This window comes from Pezoporus wallicus, unplaced genomic scaffold, assembly GCF_028554395.1.
Source record: "Pezoporus wallicus isolate ANWC-B61680 ecotype Strahan unplaced genomic scaffold, APGP_CSIRO_Pwel_v1 contig_6520, whole genome shotgun sequence".
NCBI lineage: Eukaryota > Metazoa > Chordata > Aves > Psittaciformes > Psittacidae > Pezoporus > Pezoporus wallicus.
In genome coordinates this window covers 2,282,513-2,307,130 of record NW_026636887.1, presented here as the reverse complement: position 1 = coordinate 2,307,130, position 24,618 = coordinate 2,282,513, and the positions used below count along the sequence as shown (strand labels likewise).

Genomic DNA, 24,618 nt, shown 5'->3' with positions numbered 1-24,618 from the left:
GATACGTCAGGTTTATGCTTGGTCCAAGGACCTATTTTTATATTAAACTGTCAATGGGTAAGTTAAGTCCTTGGAATAGAGACTGCCTGCCAATAGAGTAACTTTACTCGTCAACTCTCTCAGTCTTGGGCCAGTTTTGCTTAAACATGGAAGCACAGTTCCAGGTGCCTGAAGGATTTTGAAGTCCAGATTTTGAGCATTAAAATTTTTACCCTTTCCAGGAAGAATGGATCACTTCTTTATAAAGAGTGATGGATACACAAGAATGGGGGAAAAACAAAAGGATGAGAGCTGTATTTTTATGCCTGATACATATAAAGAGCCTAGTCCTCCTGAAGTAGCTCAGAAGAGATAAGTTATTCATTTAAGAGGTATAAACCAGTTATTAATTCAGCAATAGAAATAACTGATTTTGCCTAAAATATAAAGTTTAATTATTAACATTATTAATCTGAGTTTATTTCTATGAGGCAGCAAGCTTTGTGTGCTGTTCCATTTGTAAAGGTATAGACACTAAGTCAGCTCTGGTTTGAAGGTGAGGAAAGCTATGGCAGCCCATGACAGCTGGTGAACTGCCTATAAGTACATAGAATATGGTTTCAGCAGATACTATGATTTGCCAAACTTAAAATCAGCTTTCTTAGACATTGAAAGATAAAAATGCAAAATCTTGATGAATGCCTCAAATGATTAATGTCTTTAAACTTTTTGGTAAATTTCAACTTTAGTAAACATTTGAAGGAGTTGCAGTATTACTGCCTGAATTCTTTTATGCTAGGCTAGAAGCAGCTCCTTGTAGGCTTCCTAAGCACTAAGTGTGCTGCTCTGTTCTGGATCTTTTTATGACCATACTCAGAGAAAATATTTAAGAGGTGGCAATTTGCAGATTTGAAGTCAGTTTTCAGTGTATATGACCCTGTGGGCTACATTTCGTAAACAACATTATAGGAATTTTAATGATTACCTTATATAGTAGAAACTTCTATAGTACTTTTACTTAGCAAAATATCAACGTTCCACTGATATGTGTGTTCCTGTTTAACAACCCAGTGAAGCTGCTTAAACTGACAACTCCCACAACAGCCAGGATTATTCCTTGTCTGCAATCTCATGTATTTAAGCATTTATATTCCTTTGATCCATTTCATATCATGTAGATCCTACTGTAGTGTCTAAGCAGCTTCCTGAGGTGCAGAAAGAAATGTAACTAGCACCCATTGTATCTATTCTTGTATCTATTCCCTATGGGAAAAATGAGAATAGTGGAAACGCTTTATGAACTACGTCAAAGCTTAAAAAACTTTTTCATGTAGATGGCCTTTGGTTATTCAGGAAACACATTCCAAACATTTAGCCCTGACAAAATGATGTCTCTAGTGCAGTTGAGCTTCACCCTCACTATAGAAAATTTCAGCATGTCAGAAAAACAGTGCTGTTAGTAACACTGCTAATGTTGGCCTTTCGGTTAACCTTGATCGAAACAATGACATACTTGAAGATAATAACTGGGATCCTGGGCAAGAATAAATACTGTACATAGAGACTGTTTAGAAATCAGAGGACAGATTTGCTACCCAAACAGCAGACAATGTTGTTTGAAAATTAGGCTGTGTTACCTTGCTCGGCTCTGAACACTTCATGAGATGATAATATGATTACTGCCTATTGGCAGGAAATGTAGGACTTCATATCAGGGTAGTAAAGCAATCCAGCTGACAGACTGATGTCACTCTTTGTGAATGCTTCTAGCAAAAAGATTATTTCAGGCTAACTTCTAGGTCTATGCTGGTAAAATACCAGCTCTAATGCCATGCTCAGGCTAAATAGAAGTACTGAGCAGTTAAGAAACAAGATCTGCCTTTTTCCAGCTAAAAGAGGTGTTTTTTCTTTTCTTGTATTGGAATCTCACAGCATCCCAGCCATTAAAACTAACATAAGAATTAGTCTGACACCATCCTCCAGTTCATCCAAATAAATAAATAATTAAATATAATGCCCCCCATATATCCAAAGAGTAATATCTCCATGCCAAATTTTGCTGCTAATAGTTGTGTACCTATTATTTTTAACTCTGTGGGAGTTTTTTTTCTACAGCCATGGATGGAATTTGCCCCCTCATAGCGATTGTGTCATCAGTCTTTGTAATCTAGGTCAAGAGAAGAAATTAAATGATGACATTGTGCTGCTTGCTGTGGCATCCCCCAGGAGTTTGTGTGGTCCCTACTGATTGCCTTGAATCATTAATCAAAGGGTAACTGCACTGCACAGCCCACAATTTGTTCTCAGCAGGCACATGCATTGATGATGCTGCACCAAGAAAAAAAGACTTAATTGCATTGACAGTACCGTTTTTTCACAGTTTAGAGTGTTTATCAAAATTGTGCTTGTAGCATCTAAAAATACTGTAATTAATGCAGCATTTGGCCTCTTTGCACACTGTTTTCTTTTTAGTTTCTTCTGTTAAAGAAGACAGCTGTTTGCTAGGAAAACAAATTCATCTCTTTTCCTTCTCTCTCTCGCCTCCTGTTTTGTATTTGAGTGCATCAGTAGGAGTCTTACAGTTTGTTGTAAATGTTCATTCACAGTTTCTGCAGATTCCTACATTCATATTCACAAAGGCAGAATATTTCAAGATGTCCTTCATATCAAGTTACTGTTACCTCACATCAGACATGAGGAATACAAAATACAGATTTCAGGGGCTTTGCTTCCCAGGGCAAAGCAAAGATCCTTAAGGGAACAAAAAAACCCCATGGTCCTCAATGAAAGTGTGACAAATTGGGTCAAACATTTCTTAATTCTTAAACTGTTTTCTTTCATTGCTGATCTAAATGTGGCTTGTGGGTATTATCACGTAAAGTATACTACAAAATAAGGAAAGTAGATCTTCTTTGATCGGATAAAGTATCTGCAAAAGAAGGTAAGGATGAGTCAGCTTGTAACAGCACTAGGCAGTTAGGGGTCGGCTCCTGGACAGGCCAGGGTTGTGCTTTTTTTTTCCCTATTAAATATACAGACAGCTAGAACTTTCCCTATTAAATATACAGGCTGTTAGAACAGGAAAGGACACACAAGTGTGCCACATGGTTTAGGTCACCATCATGGGCTGTTGCTCCTGTGCTAGGCAGCCGGTGTGCATGTGGGGATCTGCAAGCCCATTAGAAACCCATCCTGCTTAGTGGTAAGCAGGCTAGGAGTAAAGGAGTAGTGTATGCTCTCCTGTGCAGAAAGCAGCAGGAACAAAGGGAATTTGTAATGGAATGAAATCTAACTTAGGCTAAAGAAAATACTGGGGAAAAAAACAACTGTTTGAGCATCAAGAGAAAGAGACTTAACAGCTGTTTTCTTCACACCTCTACAGAAAAATAGTATTATTGTGACTTCTTTTTGTCATCCACCTGCTACCTCTAACTATTCTAAAGTGTTTTTATTACTTCGAATATCCACATAAGGTTTTAAAATGTTCCAGCTCCTATACATTGCCTTGTAAATCTTGTATTACAGTAAAAAGGGATGTGTATGTAGCAGAGCATTGCAAGACTGCAATTTCACTGAAATGACTATTATTACCTTATAGACTGCCAGGGTAAGGCTCAAGTGGTGCTGTATATGAAATCCTAAGATTAAATAATGGATTTTGCCATAACATCACACTAGACTTTATACTTCTACTGCAGATGTAGGACTCAAAGCTCTTCTAAAACAAGAGCCTGCTGAAAACCCTCATTGTCTGGTACAAAAGCCTGTACTGTGTACACACGTGAAGCTCAAGTTTTCAGTATCTTGAGTTCATCGAAAGCTTTCTGCTTTGTGAATGAAAACATTTAGAGCCAAGCTGCTGTTACACTGCTAGTTTGCAGTACATGTGAGAAAGGCATCCACAAGAGTTAAAAAATGGTGACCGTTGAGCAGCACTGGAGCTGAAATCAAGTAATTCATGATAGTTGAGAAAATTAATGAAAATCAAATATTTTAAATAATGAAGGTTTTAATCAAGATGCTTGTAATGTAAATCTTAGCAGACATTCACTACACTTAAACCATTCTTTCTTCTCCAGCATGTTGAAGTGATATTTTGTATAATATTCCATATTAATTTGAGTTTAATGTCTTTTGAAAAAAAGATGCTACTTCTTTTTCCGTTACAAACTCTGGTCTTGGAAGTGTTGCTTTACAGATTAAAATAAACTTAATGCAAATAGTATTTGAGTCTTAAAACCACTGAAGAAGTAAGATGTCCCTAAAATTGTGCTGGCATCTCTTTTCATTCATTACCAAGACAACATTAAACTGTAGTGGTCATGTCCCTGCTATTAAAATTTCATCAGGACTTCCACTCAAAAGTGGTGAAAAAACACAGACCAAACATTCTGTACCTGATCCTCCCTCAGCTGTTAAAATTGACAGTGGTGTTTGCATTGCAAGATTTTTTATTTTGCATAATGTGGATAAAAATGGGTGCAGCTTATTAATTTTCTTTTGTCTCTGTTTTGGAAAACTACAGAAGTAAAGGTAACTGAAAACCATCCTTAGCTTTCACAAATCGTGGCACTGTAAGGTGCTGGATGAATAGGAAAGACCCTTGCATTTGTGTTGAGCTACTCTTTCAATTAATGACTGTAAGCTGCTGCTGAGGCTTTTTAAGCCTTTCAGAAAGGCTGTCATTATGAATAAGAATACTGATATATGAAAGCCCTCTTACTTGCTGATGCTGGAAGTGCCAAGAGTGTCTTCCCTCTCCCCCAGCTATGCCCAGCTTCATTCACTTCCTAGCAAGGAATCCCTTGTCCTTCAATTTAGCAGAGAAAAAAAAAAAAAGCAGAAAAGGAAACGTCATTAAAGCTTAATCTAAATATATATGTGGGTTTTTAAATATGAGAAGTAGCAACTTTTCAGCCAGCTGTTTGTCAGCCTCCTGTTTCACTGGGTCGGCATCAACATTGAACAGTTTGTTCAATGCAGAATCATGTTTACATAGGCAGGCTCAGCTATTTTTCTTTTTAATGCCCCTCTGTGATCCAGTAATTCACAGAGCCCTTGAGAAAAATTGTCAACTTTAATGAAAATACAGAAGTAAACCAGCAATTTAAGTACAGCCTTCACTCTAATATTACTACTAGCCTGTTTTGTTTAATCAGGCTTTTGCCCTGTGCTGTTTTTAAAGCACTTAGTAGTGTCAAATGCTAAAATACATGTACTATTACTGATTCTTAAGCTGTACAGTTATACTAATATTACAATCCTTAAAATATTCTTGTCTATCTTTACCACCGAGATGAAGTTTAGGCTGTAACTCCACAGGAATTGGTTCTAGGGAAGCAGAAAGCAGGGTAGTCTGCAAGAGGTTCCTATCAAGCAAGTTCAGATAACTTCAGTGTCAACTGCTTTAAAAAAATCCAACCTGTTATTTTCAATAACCGAAGGCTGCACAATGTGTCTGCTGGTAACATCTAGTGATGAAAAGTGATCTAAGGCTGTTCTCAGTTATACTGAATAAAATCCACAGAATGGATTTACTTTACAATATATGTGCTTTGGGAAAGGGAGTTTTAAACAATTCACTATATAAAAGCTTTGTCTGTTCCTGCTCTTGAACACAGAAGGGTAATTTTGAATGATATTTCAGCTGTCAGTAGATTTCAGATGTTGTTAAGGTTTTTATTCCTCATTTAAATCACAGACTAATCTACTTTAGCAGTCACATAAGTTATGGGCAGCACTGAATGCTCTATCTCTTGTTCCTTACTAGCCTAACACATAATTTTGTGTATATTAACTTTCTTAGTTATCAAAATGTAAAGTTTTTGAACAAAGCCAACAGAAATTTACTGCAACACCTATGGCATTTTATTTTTTCTTCATTCATGGATTAACTTGTCACATACTCAGGCGATGCATGCTAGCAGACTGAAAGACCACTGTGAAACTCTTCAGGAATTCATGGGAAGTAAAATTGTTTCTCTTGAAATATAGAAACAAACTTATGCCAGCACTCCTTTCTAGGGGAAAGTTAAAAACACAGACACATTAACAAACCCGGAAAATAAAGAGGAGAAATAAATATTTCTAGGTCCATGACTGAAAACTGCTTTGGTCCTTGAACTTCAAACCTGCAGTTTGGCAGGTTAATAGCGCCAGGTGCTGTTTGTGGAGTGACAATGTTTACTGCCTTGAAATCCAGACTGCCCGTCCTTCCATCACTCATTGATACACTGGTAAATTATATAAACCAGGCCATCAAAACAAGTGCTCCATAATCCACTGGGCTAATAATACTGGGTTACAATCATTCCTCAGGTATATCACTTGGACGTTCATACGGTTCTGTGGCTTTGGATCTTTATTGGTATATTAATACTTCCACACTCTAATTTATCTTGGGCAAACATGTACAAACTTCTCTTGCTGCTCACCCCTACAGTGTTTCAAGTATTTCTGGGGCTTCCCTGTGGTAAACAAGGTGACTATGGGGCTGTTTCTGTATTACTCTCACACAAACAATTGTTAGCTAGATCCAGAATGAGACCATTTCCTAATCGGAGACCATTGCCTAAAATGCCATTTTTCCTCCTGTCTTGCTGAATACAATACCACCACCCCTCCCTGCAGACTTGCTGGCATGCTGTGTCCCTCAGGCACCCAGTGTGTTTCAAGACCTCAGCAGCAGCATCAAACTCTATTAACAAGCTAAGGCCACCCATTACATTTACAGCTAACCTGATAGGACTGGTACTATAGGTCTCCCTTGGCTAAACATACCTTAATCTACTGTGTCTCAAAGGGTTGAGTGAATGCACCTGCCCAGTATTAAAGTCTGACTGCTCCTCAGCTATTGGAATTGAAACTGTTTCTTTCATATAGCTACAGATCACCTGTACTAGTTTCAACACTTGACTCTTGGGATTTTGTCTTTCATTTCTAACATACAGTTCTGCCAACTGAACCATGAAGGTGATAAGTGGTTTCTTACTCCATTTAGCTGTATCTTCCCTCCTCTTTTCCCAAGTTTTATTGTTCTATTTCAAATGCCATCTTCATGACTCAGTTGGCATTCCTGGAAAAAAAAAAACAAAATAAAATACCCCTCTGTGCCATTCTACAGGCAAGTCCCATACCCATACCCATAAGGGTCTGTCTTGTCTTTACATTCCAGAGGTCTGGCTTGTTTGCCTTCCAGTCCTGTATTAGCAGGCACTGTAACTGCTTGTATTTCTTTTACCATTGTATTATTATTTATTTGCCTTCTCCTTTTTTATTAGATTCCTTAGGCCCTCCTCCTTCCTCGATAGTCTTCCCAGCCCTGCCAGCTTGCCCTTCCAAATCCAGCTGATAACATTAGCAGGGGTCAGAGGACCCATAATCACGTGCAGTGGATGAGTGAATCCTCTAGAACTATAGTTTTGAATATTTACACACCATAGCTAGGCTCCACCTCCCTCCAGCAGCAGCTTTAACAGTATTGGACTCTGGATCTATTTGGGTTTTATTCTTCCAATGAAGCTCTACAGATGCCAATTCCAGCTGCTTTAACGCATCTCAGCACTAGCTGTAACCATTGTTCATTACCAACAATGGTTTTTCTGCGGGTTGTACATGGCCCAGTTGGTGGCTACGTGGGCTGGTAAAGCCAGGTGATTTTGATCAGCATTGGTCAACTGAGGGTGATTTGCTTTCAAAAGAAATAGTCCAAGGTAAACTGGGATCATCTCAGATGTCTCTGTGCATCAGAGGTCCACTTTGCTAGCTGTCTTCTGGTTTGTATGGAAGCTGCTGTATCCATTTTACCTAGTCATGTCTATTTAAGTTTTTCGGTTATCTTCCTGTAAGAGTTGTGCTCCTCCCCTTCCTGTCTCCTTTCCTTTGTTTTCTCCATTGCCACTGTAACAGCTGCCTTGGCCTGAGCCAGCTCATGGTTTTCTTGTTTTCGCTTCCCATTGGTTTATATCTGAAACTTCTTCCCACTCTCACCATTCTCTCCTAGCAGCAGCTATTTTCAGCCCTTCTCAGCAAAGGTACATTCCATGGCCTTGTACTCCCCTGCGTGATCCCCACAGCATTTGTTTCCTCCCCTAATGCCTTGCTCTTATCTTCACATGCTCTCGTGAGCTGCCCAACATTCCTCTGGCCCAGGCCTTTGTCCTGTTAACTCCTCTTTTCCCATAAACAATCCACTCTTCCTAAGACCCTCAAAAACTCATACAACTTTACTTAAAAGAACTTTAAAAGCTTCAGATGGTGAGGGGTCAGGATCTCATTGTCCTGCCCATTCTTCTACCGCAGAAGCCATGGTAGTTTCTCTCTTTCAAAAACCATGACCATATTCACTGGTGGAGTTGAAAACTTCTTTGCCATCCTGCTTTGGCATACACGGGTTATGACCTTTTTACCAACTTGATATTTGAGTGTTCTTGTTTGCTGTATGTGATAATGATATAATTTCTATTTATGCTCCTCTCATGCTGTCTCATTCTTGCTCCTATAACCTTGGCTATTGAGCTGCCTGGATTCTCCACCAACCTGTTACAGGAAAAATGTTGGGTTTTGATGCTTGCAGGACCCACCTGGTGCAGAGTGGATGAAAGAGAACAGGGTTGATTTTTTACTTCTTTACCAGATAATTGCTTGCATTTCTGTTGTGCTAGGCTTTCTTTTTTTTTTTTTTGGATCAGTTACATGTGTTTCAATATGCAAAAAGTCTCAAGGAGGAGAAGATTAAGGGATAATCAGTCCTCCACTGGAATCTCACATGGTAAGTGGACTTTTCTTTCTAGTGCTCATTGTGGTGTCCATGTACCATTTAACTTTCATGTTGTTCTTATTATAGTGCGGTTTCGCTGGAAAACACTCTTTGTGTAGCCTGAATGCATTTGGGGTTTCGCACAATTCACGTTGCAGATAGTCGTGTGTACACAACTACATTATGCATCAGTGAAATGTTGCTTGGTGAGGTGGCCTTAGTTTTGCAGCAGCTTTGCAGCCTACTGATATTGCAAAACACTTAGTTCCACTAAGCTGCGGTCCTGAAAGTCCACAGCAGCTGCATTCTGCAGTAGAAATAATCAAGGCCAGTAGGAATAACCAGGATTTTCTGTGCTGGATATTGTCTAATTGTAGCAAAAATGACATGGAACTGAAGCAGTTTGTAGACTCTGTATCATGAGAATTACAATTGCGTTCCTTATATAAAGCTTTCAGGGATGAACAACTCTGTTAAGTCACGAAAATTATCAGGGAGTTACAGCAATTCCTTCTTTAGCAGGGAAAAGCTTGAGATGGAAGCTACAACAAGGGAAAAGTCTCCAAAGTAATAAGAAAAAAAAAAAAATTGATCTACCTTGAGTTTTGCAGTGAGTTTTTATTTAGTGAATCTGGAGGGGGGCTGTCCATTGATTATTAGTCCTACATTAGTCTTGTAACTGGCAGGGTTGGTTGTGAGTTCTGGCCACACAAAATTAAATTTCATTGTGTTTTTTATCTTGTCTGTGTTCAGTTTCCCATTCAGTTACATCAAGATTGAGAAAACCTGTGGAATTAGTGAACTGTATATAATTTTCCATGCATAGAAGCAGTGTCAGTTTCTAGTACCTGACATCACAAGTGTCTTTGGCTTACTCTTAGCAAATATTCTTTGCAGTCTGCTGTTTTTTTGAATGTTCCTAAGAGATCTAAAAGAGTTATGGCAGGGTTTCCTGCTCTTTTGTCAGAACTGCCAATTTTTCAAGAAACGTGCTGGATTTGCTGCATTTCTTTCGTACTTTACGCATGCTTTGGTCAGCTAAACTGGTTTTGACAAATGTGCATTTCTGCAAGTCTTAGGCTATTCCATGTCTTCGTCTTGCCTGCAACTGAAATACTGGTTATAACTTATCAAATGTTATTCTTTGCAGCTTTGGTCTGTAGGAGTCTTACTGGCATTTGTGGAAGAAACTGTAATACCTGTCTCAGCTTACCAGAATTTTCTGATTTATGGTGGCCAAAGTCTATCAGTTAACCCCAATTGATGTAGGATTTTCAAAAGAATAGGGAAGTTGGCACAAATCTGATCACCTTCACCAGCTATAGAGTTAGAATAAAAAAGATTTTGTAAATTATTTAATTTGCCTGACTGCTCCCATATTCCTTCTACATTTTAAGGTCTTCAGTTTCATAGTCATGCTTTTACCATTTTATAACCCTAATAAACTTAGCTGTATGGGTGGTATAAACCCCTCTTTTTAGAGTATCATTCCTGTTCTCCATGGTCAGAACAGGAGTTCTTTCTCTTTCATTATGAGGTCATCACAGCTCTGCATCTTTTAACATAATTTTTCCTTTGACTTTGATTTCAAGTCGAATTTCCCCTAAAAATATTAATGTATATTTTCTTTGTTTAAACTCTGATATTTGCTTTTACAACATTCCAGTTAAAACTTGTTTTCATCAGTATGCTTTAGAAATGAGAATTTTTACTTGCAGTGTAGTGAAATAAGTGTAGGGACTCTTCATTAGGGACTGTAGTGATAGGACAAGGGGTAATGGGTTAAAACTTAAACAGGGGAAGTTTAGATTGGCTATAAGGAGGAAATTCTTTCCTGTGAGGGTGGTGAGGCACTGGAATGGGTTGCCCAGGGAGGTTGTGAATGCTCCATCCCTGGCAGTGTTCAAGACCAGGTTGGAAGAGGCCTTGGGTGATATGGTTTAGTGTGAGGTGTCCCTGACCATGGCAGGGGCGTTGGAACTTGATGATCTTGAGGTCCTTTCCAACCCTAACTATTCTATGATTCTAAAATATGTACTTCACTTGTATCTAGACATTTACTTATTCTAGTAAATTCAGTTAAAAAAAAAAAAAAAAGAAGCATATGGGAACAAGAAAACAAAATCTTAGTCTTTGCAAGGGACTTTCTGAGTTGCTGCTGGCAATGAGGGCAGCAGCCTCCTGGCTGGACAGGGGACTGAGCTGGCCTCCGTGCTTTAGCTTTCCCAGCAAGCCTGAGCCTGTAGCAGCTTACAGCAAACCTGCATGGAGTGTTGGATTGGGTTGGGTATTCTGTTTCTTTAATGTAATGCAGCTCTCCCCCAGGGGGGGCTGCAGCTGTGTCCACCTCTGCATCTCAGCAGTCAGGCTCTTGCAGAATATGCATATAGTTGCTTTGCAAGGCAATGCCTTATCTCCCTAAATTTCTACTACATGTCCCAGCTTTGGTAATGAAAGTAACTTTTTCCACTGTCTTTTGGACTTGGGAAACATTTTTACACCTTTTTCTTAATGCATGGTGATCGCAATGAAGATATCATTTTGTAGTTATTTTCAAAGATATCTTGTATTTTCTCCTGGTTTTAGACAGGAAGAATTCTACAATGAGATTTGATAGAAAATCCGATTCATTGCTGTGTTACTCTGCCTAAAGCCACTCTTAACTCTGTCCACCAAAACTGGATTGAACTGTTTCCTGACAAAATTGCTGGAATTAAGGTCATGTGAAACTAGGGTAGTGCCGTGATACATCAGACTTATTCCATTTTTAACTGTTTTCTTGAGTTGCTGTTCATATTTGTATTGTTTCTAGAGGAGCACTTAGTAACTACTCCCATTATGAATGCTATCTTTGTAGGTTTTCTGGATGCCTACACACGCCTTCGAAGAGCCATCTGGTAAATTGTGCCATGGCTTGTTATTTACATAGCATTTACCTATGGCTCCCTAAGCTTCAGTAATACAATTGAGACCAACAGTTCCTACTGAGTAACACACTGAAACTAAGTTGTATAGCATGCTGTATCCAACTGTTACAGAAAAGGAACTGATATCAACCTGTAAGGAAATTCCACTAGAAAATAGAAAAGTTAATTTTTACTGTGGCTTTGTACAATTCTTTCTTTTATTTTTTTCTTTTAAATAGCACAGTCAATCACAGCAGTTGCTGTGAGCAGTATCTTCCTTCAACTTTGGACTTTTTACCTTAATCCTTACCCGCTTTCTGGTTTAGGTACTTTGTCTTTAGGGATTTTTTTTTTTTTAACTGTCAAGTTACAGGAATATAAGAGCTGGGAACAGAGTCATATTGACAATTTCCCCAACATAACATACAAAGGATTAAAGCAAAGCTGTTAATTTTCTCTGCTTCCATTGATGCAATTTGGAATCATTATGACACTGGCAAAGGATACTCTTTAACCGCATTGTTCTGTTGCTATTTATAAATGGGATCTTGTTTAAATTTAGAACACAAAACCTTCCTGGGTGAGAAACTGCCACCTTGTGTATCTGCATGCAGTGCAGTGCAAGGGATCTTATCTGATCACTGTCAATATCACGGCTGCAATTCAGATAGCAATAATGAGAATAGCACAGAGTTGCCCACAGGGCTCAATTCTGTAACCTTGTCACATCTGAAACTATGCCCTCATCAGTATGTGGAGCTTTACAGACACCACGTGTTTAAATTGATGCATTTATCAGGAATCATGGGGCATCTGATGTTCAAACTGTGATGTACATTGGAGTTACGGGAGGTCCAAGCACTCAAGTTGCTTCCTAGCTGAATCCCAGCAGCACCCTGGGGTGCACAGAGGAGACCTACCTTCTTCTTTCTTATTGTCTTCTCCTGCCAATACTCTCTTTCTCCCACCGGGAAGCAGGCTGGGTATCTGGACAAGGGGAGGTGGGAGTGCGGGGAGCACTGGGTGCTCCCTGAGCTGGCACTACAGCTCAGGTGTAACTAGTAGGAACTGCCTTTTGTCACCTTGTGTTTGCACGGTTTCCAGTGCTGGAAACATTGGCTAAAAAGTCAGAACTTCTGCTTTGCTGCAAATGTACAGAGAGGAAATATTTTAAGTAGGACTATTTCTAGTCCAAATTATATATTTTGGATATTGATACAATTAGTCCCTCAAAGGTCTAAGATATGTAAGGCTTAGAGTCCTGAATCCAGCTCTGCTTTTACTGTTCCAAATCCTTAAAATTTTTTACAAGTAGCAGTCTTCATCCATGTAGAGCAGGTAAACCTATTGCATTGACAGTGAATTTTCAAGGATGTAGTAAAAAAAATCAAAAAAATGTCTTCCATATTTTATTTTTTTTTCTTTTTATATAGCAACTATAGACAGAATCTTTGGTGCATCAAAGTATTTGCCACTTTTATCTAAACTGAGATAAGGAGGAATGAATTTATGAAGATTTATGGAAGATCTTTGTCTTTCCTGTAATTTCAGCATGTCAATAACACTTAGTACTGTCAGGTTCAAAGCACCTTGCATTTGCAAATGCTGCTTAACCAAAATTGGATAAGATGGTGATTGTCCCCAGTTAAGAAATGGGGGATCAGGAAATAATGAAGTGATCCAGACATTTTGAGCCATAATTGAAAGGTGGTTTCTACAAGGTCTAAAGTTAAGTATCATATATGAAGTAATTGGTATTTAAAGCAGTTTTGTGAAAAGAGTACAGTCACAAAAAATCACAATAGTTTGATCACTTCAGATTAACAAATTGCTGCCTGCCAACTAAGCAGCACCAACTTACCAGGTAAAAGTTACAAAGATGATTTTTATTACAGATAGTGTAAGTTTTATTAAAATTATTCTTGGGACATTCAACAAAATTGCTGCATTTATATGCAACTTTCCTTGATGTTATGTGTACTTGAACTATTAAGCCACCACAAGTTGCCTGTGCATAAATCTACAATATCAGTTGGTCCTTTTCCTTTAAAAAAATTCTTGCTCTATATGAGATTTCAAACTGCATTTGAAACACACTTAAGCCAGTGCAGAGAAACATAAGTTCAAAGTCAGAAAATCAATATCTGTATGAACAAACAGAATAGCTGGTGAAATCTTGCACTGCAGGGATCAGTTATAAAATTCATATGAGTTCTGCAGAGCCAGGACTTTCCCTCAAACTTTAGAAATTATGGGCACAATAAATGTAACTTCATCGTTACCAAATATATTCTAAGTTATCTACTTCGCTGCCTGATCATTTATACAACTGTTAGCTTATTCATTGGTGCATGATAATAAATTGTGAAGACTTTAAAAGACTTTAAAACTTTTTAGCTTTGGAACAAGAAGAACATTTCCTTTTTTTTTTCACTCTCCCTTACAGTATCACACCACAGTTTCACAACTTCACCAGTGTAGGGTTTCAGGCTGTTGAAATAAATCTCTGGCACTGGTGGCTGCAGAAGATCTTCAGACACTGCTTGCTTTGAACTGCTTTTCTTTTGAAAGGCCTAGCCATAGCTGAAATGTCATGCCATAAAGGTATAAACTGGCTTAGCTGCAGGATCTGCCCACACCCATTAAGTTTTATGATGTGTGCCCTTTTTAAGTATGTAGTTGATTATGAAGTCTCTCTTTTCAAGCATAGATGAAGAGATGACAATACATGATGAGATGTGATTTTTAGCACAACTTGATTCAGGGTGCAACAGTGTCTCCTGGAACTGCAATCTGCTCAGATATCAATAATTGGAAACAGGACTTTGTCATTCCATGAAAATTCAGTTGGGGAATGAAAATGTCCTCCTATGCTTGCCTAGTCTTCCCTGGGGTCTTCCCCCATCCTGCCCATGGTCCAGCCCTGGTCCATCTATCTCTCCCCCAGTGATGTTGTAGCAGTGCTACAGGACTCCTAATAAGAGTAAGAGCTTTAATTTTAGGCTTTTGGTCAAGTTCTTGGCATGTTCTTTAGCTTGGGTGACAGTATATTGCATACAGTCTTTAATCCACTACTGAAATACCTACAGCATTGCCAGCTTTCCATAAATTGATAAGAATTTGGCTCTGAGCTTGTGTTCCTTCACTGTTCTCTTTTGAAGTGGCAGTAGATTAATACACACAAATGTGAATTTGCAAAAGCACTTTTGTGCTGTCACCAACAGGTTGCCTGTACCTGCCTCAGAGACTGACCACATCTGTGCCATTGGGAGAGAAACATCAGGTCCAGGAAAAAGGCCAAGGGCTAAAAATAGAACACACGTGCTGAGAGAGTGATGTGACATTTGAAAAGCAGTGTGCTTAGCCTGGTGGGTTATGTTGGATAAGACCTAGATTTCCTGATCGGTCAAATATGCATTGGGCACTGCCTTAGCACCTCCAAGTGGACATTTACGTTGTACAGATATGGAAGGGCTCTATATCCAATGGGCCTTGTTCTGCCATTTCAAGTTAATGCATTTGATGACAAAGTTACTTGTAGACAGAGAAAACAGACCATCCCCTTCTATCTTCAGCATGCCTCCATGTCTAAGCAGCAAAACCAGTTCTGGCTGTTGGCTTCCTTCAGTTTTTTGTTTCTACTCTTAAGACATTTGATCCTCAGAGTATATTAGTTTGAGACTTGGAGATTACAGCCAATATTCAGTCCTAGTTTCTAAGTGTGTAATGTCAAGCACTGCTGTGGGATTTGAGCCATAAAAAAAACCAAATCAACCCATACCTGTGAAACTGTAAAACCACTGAAAGGGTAGGGCAGGGGGGAACAGATTTTACAGAAGGTGGAAAAATGGCCACACAGGGACTGAGATTATATGGACAGCACATCTAGGAAGGTAGGGAAAGAAAAAAGCTAGGGCAGCTGTAATCAGTGGGAGGAAAAGTAACTCACTGGCCATTATCAAAGCCCATAAAAGAAGGAGGAATGGTGGGCAACTAGATTTGTTGAAATGGAGGTTAGTCATAGACCCAGAATAGAATAGGGAACCCAGGGGTACGGTGAAACTGAGAGGAAAAAGCATGTGCAAAACTGAAATGCAGTAAACAGTAATGAGCTTTGTCTTGCAGTGGTGAAACAGTAGCAGGGCAGAATAGTAGCATAGTTTGGGAGTGAAACAAAAGTTCTAGAAAATGGAAAGGAAGCTCATTCTTTTACAGTAAAGATACTAAACCTTCATGTTCAGAGATGGGGTGTAGGGAAAAGTGCTGGGTTTCCCTATGAGCAAATGGGCTCCAGATGGACACCAGTGTAAGCCAAGCTTGCATGTCCACTGCTGATCTAGCTGTTCAGTCAGGCTGCAGTGCACCTGACTGAATTCCAGTTTAAGTGAAACAGCACCTCAAAAGATCAAACTCTTACTGAGAACCATCCCTTCCATATCGCCCCAGTAGTGGGATTATCCCACTCATCTGAACTTTAAACGATAGCACTGTGGATTTATAAAGTGTGATGAGCCTGCTTAGTACATCTGTTCCAAAGTCAGTTAGTGAACCTTGCCTTGTGGTGATGGGAAGAGGGCAGGCACCCCTGGAAGGCAATTCATCCGATTTATCCCATACCTACTTTGGGAAGGATGAACTTTCCTTGAGAAGTGTTCTAAGTTTCGAAAACAATCCTGAAGTGCTGACATTGATGGGGGATGTGATTCAGGTATAAACTCAGACGTAAAAAAAAAAAAAAAAAAAGCCAACTTGGCAAGCCTGTCTTCCTCTTTAATCTTAGCTCAGGATTTTATTAGTCAAAGATTTAGGTCCCCTAATTTCTCTGCTTTTACTATAACATTCATGTTTGATGTTTCTCTGCACTTCCATTCAATTAAAAATGTGCCTATAACCACAAAAAGAAGAAATAGTAACAGAGCAAGGTCTGTATTTTCAGATGCTGAGATGAAAACTTGAATTACCTTAAAATAGTCAGGCATTCTCTTGCATATTCATCTGTAATTTTTCCACAGACTCGTAACTTGTCAATCTCTACTCAGAATACATCCCGCCTTGAATGGTTTGCCTAGGTACTCTGCTGAAGGGGAGGGTTTTTTTCCTCTTTCCTCTTGAGCATCCACTCTGAAAACTGAATGAATGACATTAGCAGCCTTTTCTCCTTTACTTAAATATTGACTTATTACTTGAATTTCAAGCTTGGTCTGAGAAATTGGCCCTACTCCTGCAAAAGATGCATGTGTACCCTCTAAATTTGATGATATGAATAGCTCCACTGAGATCTGGGAGTGTATTACAGCATAAAAATTAAAGAGCTATGAATCTTTGTAAGATGAGGCTATTGTAAGGAAAAATTTACTAGATGCTTATAGTGGATCAAAAGTAGACAGAATTTAGCATGTTAAATTTGTAAGAGCTGTCTGAGCAGCTGTATTGCTGCTCTTACATTAAGGAACTTAATTTGTTTGAATTGATCAACCATCATATTCTATCATTTGACTAATGTAAATAATTTGGAATTTTGTTCTACTTCCTTTTAAGAAATTCATTTGACAGTAATTCAGATTATAAGAAATGAAGGTGAATGGAGAGTTCTCTTTTAAAAAAATAGTAGTTTATTATGCTTCAAGTTGCTTTGCTCCAGTTATCACACAGATGAAATGCATTTCTGTGTGTGCAAAATTATTTTTTATAAAGCTTGAGGAATCTTCTTGCTTACCCATGCATCACTGTTTCTATTCCTGATTTGATTTTATTTCTGTTTGGGTCTTGGAAGGAAACTCTGAGACTACCAACCTTTTTAACAAGATTGCTGTCAGGTTAAATTTATATTTGAAAAGTTTGTTGGGAGTTTCTTGGATATTTTTTTTTCTTTTTATGCTCATAAAGGAGTGCTAGCTCTACTGGATGTCAAAAGCATTATTTGTAAAAGCTGTTAAAACGCTCAGCCACGTGTAGTACTTGAAGTGCTTGCTGTGTCCCAGAGTTTCACTTCTGAAAACATGCTATAATACAAACTGAAAGGCTTATTTTTTTCACTGGGGTATACTACCTTTGGAGATTTTCTTCAGTCTGTATACAATTAATTACAAGAATTTTAATTCATCTTTTCTTAGCTTAACACTTTGGGGCTTTTAAGCATTTCAGCTCCCCTGAAAACATTCATGGACAGGTAACAACCTAGAAAGACATCCTCTGTGACTTTGAAATGCTTTGTCTATGAATGTCTGTCAGCATCTCTTCCCAGGCAGAGAGTGGATAGGTGCAGGTAGCACAACAGAGAAAAGAAAACTCTCTGGAAAAGCTTTACTACCTGGCATTCCTGTCCAGGGTTGTTACCGCAGGGATAACCACTGGCTGGTTTTGCTTCAACAACTGCTGGTGCAGATGTTTATCATACATCTATGTTACCTTTAAACAAGCAGCATGCCTTCTGGTTTCACAGTATGTTTAAACACAGAATGTTTTTATGCCATCAGTTTGCTAGAGTAATTTTTTCTGTTATTCTTTTTCTCCTTCTGCTTGGTTTACAATAGGCTTTTATTTTCTTGATCTGGTTGGGAGAAAAATTCCAGGCTCTTCAGAGGTGGTACACTCACAGAGAACAGATTCTTCATTTGAATTGTTAGCATTGACAACAACAACAAAATGTGGGTGGTTGTTGAATCTTTGCTGTTGAAGACTTTTTACTTGGAAATTCTTGTCAACAGAAATCAGCTGAGAAATATGAAGCCACACAGTCACTAAAATGTTGGCATTTTTATTTGTATCCCTAGTGCAGTGCAGGTGCATACTTCATGTTGTAGAGAAGCGTAATCATGTGTCTCATATCATGAAGGGTCACCTGTCTGTTTTTACACATAAAGATAACTCTGGGCCAAAGTCTGCATTTATGGTAGCATATTTAGAGACATGATTTATCTTTAGTGTTAATTTAGAAAGCCTGTCATTGGTCAACAAGTTGTTGCCTTAGATAAGCAAGAGAACAATCTATTTTCCCTGTGGAAGCAGCATGTGCTAAGAAGTTGTAACTGCTTTTTCCTCCTAGGCATTTTAAAACTCATTAGATGGCCTTTTTACTCAGTAGGAGGAGTCTTTCCTCAGGCTTTAATGAGGAGATCCCACACCGAGGTCTAACTGACTCCCATCTGGCCTTTCAGCATCTCATTTCAGCTTTTACTTTCTCAATAACATGAGTCATCAATGCCTTGGATAATATCTTGGAACTTGAAGTAAAATGGTAATTGTCACTCAATAGTTTTGTTCAATTTCAGTATCTCTTTTGTGACACCTGGAGCCCTGGAGGAAGATGCAAGCCTATGAGGCTGGGGCTGGCAGTCTACTGCAGCTGTAATTACCAGTAAGGATGCCCGTGTTCCCCTTTCCAGTTAGTCATCCTTGGAGACATGTCTTTTTTAGGGAAAAGGAGGGGTTGAGCAGGTAGTGGGGGCCTATAAATATTCTTGAACGTATGGAGTACTGAAGAATTGGAGTTCTTCAGTGATTTGTCAAAACACACCAAATGAAGAGAGTGCTACGATCATACATTTTTGCTGTAGCAGTGACTTACTTGGAAACGAAGCTGGGTAGCTTTAGATAGAATCAAGTCTACCTGCCTCTTATATTATTCAATATACATTAAATTAAGAAAAGGTGATTTTAACCAATTGTAACCAATGAAATACACAAACAACTTTTATAAAGATACAGTAGCTTCTTTGATACTCTTGCATGGATTTTGAGATTACTTCCTTCCCTCCCAGGTATGGTGAGTTATATTAAACTTCTTTATGAAGAGGGGATGCTGCAGCATTAAGCACAGATAATTCCCCCTTCTCTGGCATCCTGCAGGATAGTTCATTCCATTGTTCAGCCAAATCTGAGGGATAAAAATGCTTGTTCCTCCTCCCTGTGCATACTGATCGTTTCTCAACAAAACACTCCTTAAAATTCCCTCTATTCAAGCACTTTTCTAAACCCAGCATCATTCATGAAAGAGCTGGAGGTCTCACTTGTGATAAGGCAAATTACACCACCTGTTCCCACATTCTGTTGACTGCATGGTGGTCTGGTATCCAAGGACTGCAGTTTCAGGTCCTTTAACGATCTGTCCTAAATACAAGGTTATTGGTAAGATTCTGGAAAACTGCTGCTGCTGAAGTAGTACTTGGCTACAGGAATATTTTGGCTCAAAGATTTGTTAGTGGAAACAAAGGGCATGCAAGAACACCACTGTACTTACATTGAGCCTAATAACTGTCACCACCAAAATGTGTGCAACAAACTGTGGGCTTTTTTAAAATTATTCTAGTTTTGAAAAAAAAATCCTAAAAGTAATTCTAAAAGAAAAAAAATCTTTAGAAATATATATAAAAGCGGATCTTTATAGATTAACAGTGAGTATTGTTTGACTGTTACGCTAATGAGACAATATAAAGAGTAAGGGAAAAAATGTTAATATTAAGTAATGTTAATGAAACTGCAGAATTTTGATAATTCTTTTTCTTGCCAAAAATTTCACTGGGTTTGGTACTCAACTTTTTTCCCTGCTACTATTTTGTGGACTTTGTTATTTGATATTGTTGGGATATAGAAGAAAAGCAGTGTCTGATTTGGTCTTCTGATAGGGCTTGTTGCTGCTAATTCAGTTGTTATGCAGCAAGTGGTGATTCTAGACTCCTTTTATTGATTTGATATTGCCTGACATTCAGGCTTTGAAAAGAATTGTTAGAAGAACAGTGTTTTATTTGTAATGAAAACTATCTGGTCCTGGAAACAGAGGTTTATGGGGTTTACAGTCTTCTCAGTGTTTTACCATCAAGTCTGTTAAATGGTCATAATTCCTTCACAAAGTCTGAAAACAGCTGATGTAGAATTGGTTTAGATCTCTGTTTTCATTTCATGTCTGTGCTCTTGTCTGTGTGTTTGTTTGTTTTAGTAGACTTATTGAACCATTTCTTTCTTAGTGAGAAAGGAGCATATTTGTATTATTGCCGCAGATAGCTTGCTATCAAAATGATCTAGCACTTTTGCAGAATTGGCACGGGGTGAGAGTTTGGGATTGAAACTGTTATTTGCTGACATGTACAGTTTATACCAGAATTGCACTTTTCAGGGTTTCGGGGTTATTTTTGTGTATGTGTACTTAGTTTCAAGTAACATGACATGTTAAATCTGTAGTGTGTGTCTGCTGGCAGCTAGTGTAAAAATTCAGACCAGAGGCACTGCCCTTGTCTCAGGCAGCCTGTCAATGGAGTTCAGCAATCTCACAGGACTAGCACCAGCAACCTGTTTTCAGGGACTCTTGTAATTTGTCACAGTTCAATAAATCTCTGTGTGAGAAGAAAAATCTGTGCTGTAAATCTATCCATGTAATCAGCTAAATCTTGCAGTTAGGGCAAAGTAAGGCACTAGGCTTTGCTGTGTGCCTATATATATGCAGGGTCAGTTGGGTCTTCCTACTCTCTTTTGCAGTGGGTGTGTTTTGGTTTCTGCCCCACAGCCTCTTGGTTCCTATCATCCAGCTGGATGCATATAAAGACTGCAGATCCTGTAAACAAGGCAATTAATTCAAGCTGATATTTCTGTGAATGTTAATAGTAAAGTTGGCAAGAATTCTAGCTGGGAAAAAAATTAAACGTATAAAGTGAAACTCTTTCAGGTAAAGATCTAGGTGAAATTGATATTAGTGCTTTCCACATGCAGATAATATGAATTCTTTAGCCTGCTGCCTTCTGTAATGCTATTGAAAATACTTTAAGAAAATTAGTTATTGTGAAGTATAATACTGCTTGAGTTTATCTATTTTTAATGAGCTAATATTTTGCCCTGTGAGAGCTGTGCCTACAGTGAACATGCCTTAAAGGAGTATATTAAAAAGGCTGAATTCTAAGAATTAATATTATTCATATGACTGAATTTACTGTTCTGGTAGTAAATAATGAACATGTCTGAAGGTAACTTAGAAGAATTGGTAAACTGTGTAATCTTCAGACACAACAAAGCCTTATACTTACAATACCCAATGGAAGTGTAATCTTCTTCCCACTAAGATCTCACTGTCATTGTGCCTGAAAGGTTGCTTTCTCTAGAGAGAGCATTTAGGCATAAAGCTTTCCCGTTGCCAGGGGATAGTGTGTCTCCCCAAAACCAGAGGTTTGTGTTTCAGAGGGATGTTATTAATGCTTTCAATACCTAACTCTGTGTCTCTTGAAAATGGATTAAAAAGGCGATGACAGCCTTCTCTAAGACAGAGAAGGCATTCCCCTTTTTCTTGTTCTGCTGTTGGGCTGGACCCGTAAGTGAAAGAAGCTAGTTAGCTCTTGAGTGGAGTGAAAAGCAAGCAAAGCAAACTGCCTGAAACAAATCCATCATTTAGAACTCAGCTTTCCTAAGGAAAATTGAGGAAGGTCTGTAAGGAATTAAAAAAAAAATAAATCATATCAGAGTATCAAAAAACGCAATGAAAGGTAAAATGCTTTGAAGGTGTTTTCTGGAGAGCTATTGTTAAAGAACCGCTTTTGTAATGTAGGAGGGGAGAAATAATCAGTTTGCATCACTTGTGCTCAGACAAACTCAGTAACAAGACCAAAGTGTGGGCTTATTTCCTAATTCTTCTGACAGAAAATGGAAATTCTCCAGAGTCCCATGTTCAGGGCCATAGGATCCTACAACAGAGTCCTTCCAAATGTAGACACGTATTTGCAATTAGCATGGAGGATCTTCAGCAAAATTAGTTAAGACACCTACTTAAACTAGAGATGAATGCCCAAGTGAGTGCTGAAGGAAATACTTTTTTCACTACAAAACAGCATTTGAGTTGTAAATGAGTAACTACTTCACACATGTAAACTATAGACAGAGGTTTCTTTCAGAAGGCTGTTGCTATACAAGCAGCATATGGCTTGTGCCCTTTGTCACTCTTTCTCTGGAAGTGACTGCTCAATGCTGACAGTTACAGTAACCCAAGGATATAAGGTCTCTCCAAGTCTGTCACCTTGCTTTAAATAGATGTCCCAGTCACTCTACAAATGTAAGCTTTCTTGTTTGGGGAGATGTAATTGAAAATTAGCTTTAGACTGAGTTGACATTTCTGGAATTTTTAGATCTTTAAGGCAATAATCTAGTGACAATTCTAGTATGAAATTTATGTGTTGGCATTAATTACTGAGGCAGAGGACATTCAAGTACAGATCAGTCTTGTAGCAAAGACGGTGCAAAGTTTGTGAAAAGCTTTTGATTACCCTGGATTTTGGCTATTTGTGCAGCATATCTTCAAACAGTGGCAGAACATTTGTCATTAGAATTTCATCTTGAATAGCTTTTATAGCCAGAACTACTCTTTAGTCATTTACTGCACTAAACTCTGTTCTGACCTAGCTCCTTCACAAACAATGCTGTGTTTAGCAATCGATGCTATTTTTCTAAGTGTATACTAAAGAAAGCAATAGCATTGCATAGTTATACAGGAAAAATCAGTGTTAATGAGAGAACTGAACTGAGAAGATATAAGGAGCAACTAATGTTGGAAAATGGTTTTGCTTATTCGTTGGTCTTTGAATTCATACTGAAACTCAAAACCAGCTTGAACTGCTTGAACTTCTTCATTACAAGGGATTTGCATGTGCATTTAAAAAATATCTGTCTGAGAACTTGAGGAACAGAGGCTCTATTACCAAATACTTTTGTAATACAGAATTGAGAAAGAAAGAAAAAATGTGAGAGCTTGCATTTTCCCTACTTTTTGTGAGAAAAAAACATATTATTAGTGGTCACTGAATAATAAGCTAATGAGAAAACCCATCTTCTTCTGATAACTGAATAATTTTTTGAGGATAATATACATTTTGACTGAAATAACTCCAAGATTAAACAAGCAAACAAACAGCCCAAACACCTTTGCACCTTTCAGTAGATAAATCCAAACTTGAAAGAGCCGACATATGGAAGTGTGAGAGTTAATTGCTAAGCAGTACATTTTTGTTTCCTGCTTCATCCTGTGGCCGTTTTTTCATCTTTTCTATCCAAATCTTAGCATAAACAATGTAAGACAGCGGGGAGGCTCAAGGCATTCCCTCCCAAGATATCTATCTAATGGGCAGAGATGTGGCAGTGGATCCCCCTGTGCTGTCCAGGGGTTGCGTAGGAATCTCACCATTGGATGTGCTCCAGCAAGTGAGGTATGCAAGAGCAATTTTTTTTCCCAGCTGTTCTCCTTGGAGGTCCAGCAGTCAGTGTAACTTTAGTTTATGGTACAAATTCCCAAATTTCCTTTATTATTGTAGTTTTAATTATGTCTATTGCAATAAAAATTATGCCCTTCCTTAAAGTGGGCTGGAGTTTTGGTGTATTTTTTTTAATAAATATTTCCTTTATTATTTTTCATTATTTTAGGCTTCCTGAAATCTTTCAAAAGTTCATTCTCAATGTAGTCAATCTAAATTCAAATCAGTGCTTCGATAGTGAGATGCATATGAAGACATCATAGCTTCCTTAAGCATTTTTTTTTCTTATATAGAAATGGACAAGGGGTTTTCTCCTGAGCCCCTCAGATAATCATCTTTTCTGTTTCATTGGTTTTCCCTTACAAAAGGAGGGGAAAATACAACCCGCTGAACATATATTGTAAAACCACTGCCAGATGCATGAAATAGTCAAGACTGAGAATGGAGGTAAAAGAAGAAATTCTTTAACTGTTGAAACTGCTAAAACTATTCTTAAAGAGACTTCTGACAGTTTATGACTATGGGCCTCCACTTGAATGTTTTAACCCCCAGTTAGTGCTGGTTTTAAGGCCCTTTGGAAAGGGACTAGAAAGGTGGCAAAGTTTTACCTTTGTTTCATGGCTGTTTCATAGATTGAGCTCGGTAATGTAAGAAAACCTACTCTTTACGTTCTGATTTTTCATTTTCCTAATTATTTTTCTTGCAATTACACTTGTTCTTTTTGTACTGTAGCTCTATTACCAGCACCCCAAAA

General features: G+C 38.3%; 1 protein-coding gene across 6 annotated transcripts in view; it reads left to right on the top strand.

Moving 5' to 3' along the window:
* The window catches only part of FGF14 (fibroblast growth factor 14), a 398,044-nt gene that overhangs the window by 154,514 nt on the left and 218,912 nt on the right, over positions 1-24,618 (top strand). For 3 of the 6 annotated variants that reach the window (XM_057402114.1, XM_057402112.1, XM_057402113.1), the window contains exon 1: positions 8,506-8,749. The exons of the other annotated variants lie outside the window; for them this stretch is intronic. In XM_057402114.1, coding sequence (XP_057258097.1) covers positions 8,674-8,749 — 76 coding nt within the window. In that variant the 5' untranslated portion in view covers positions 8,506-8,673. Of the gene's footprint in view, positions 1-8,505; positions 8,750-24,618 lie in introns of those variants that run through there. 6 annotated transcript variants of the gene reach the window in all.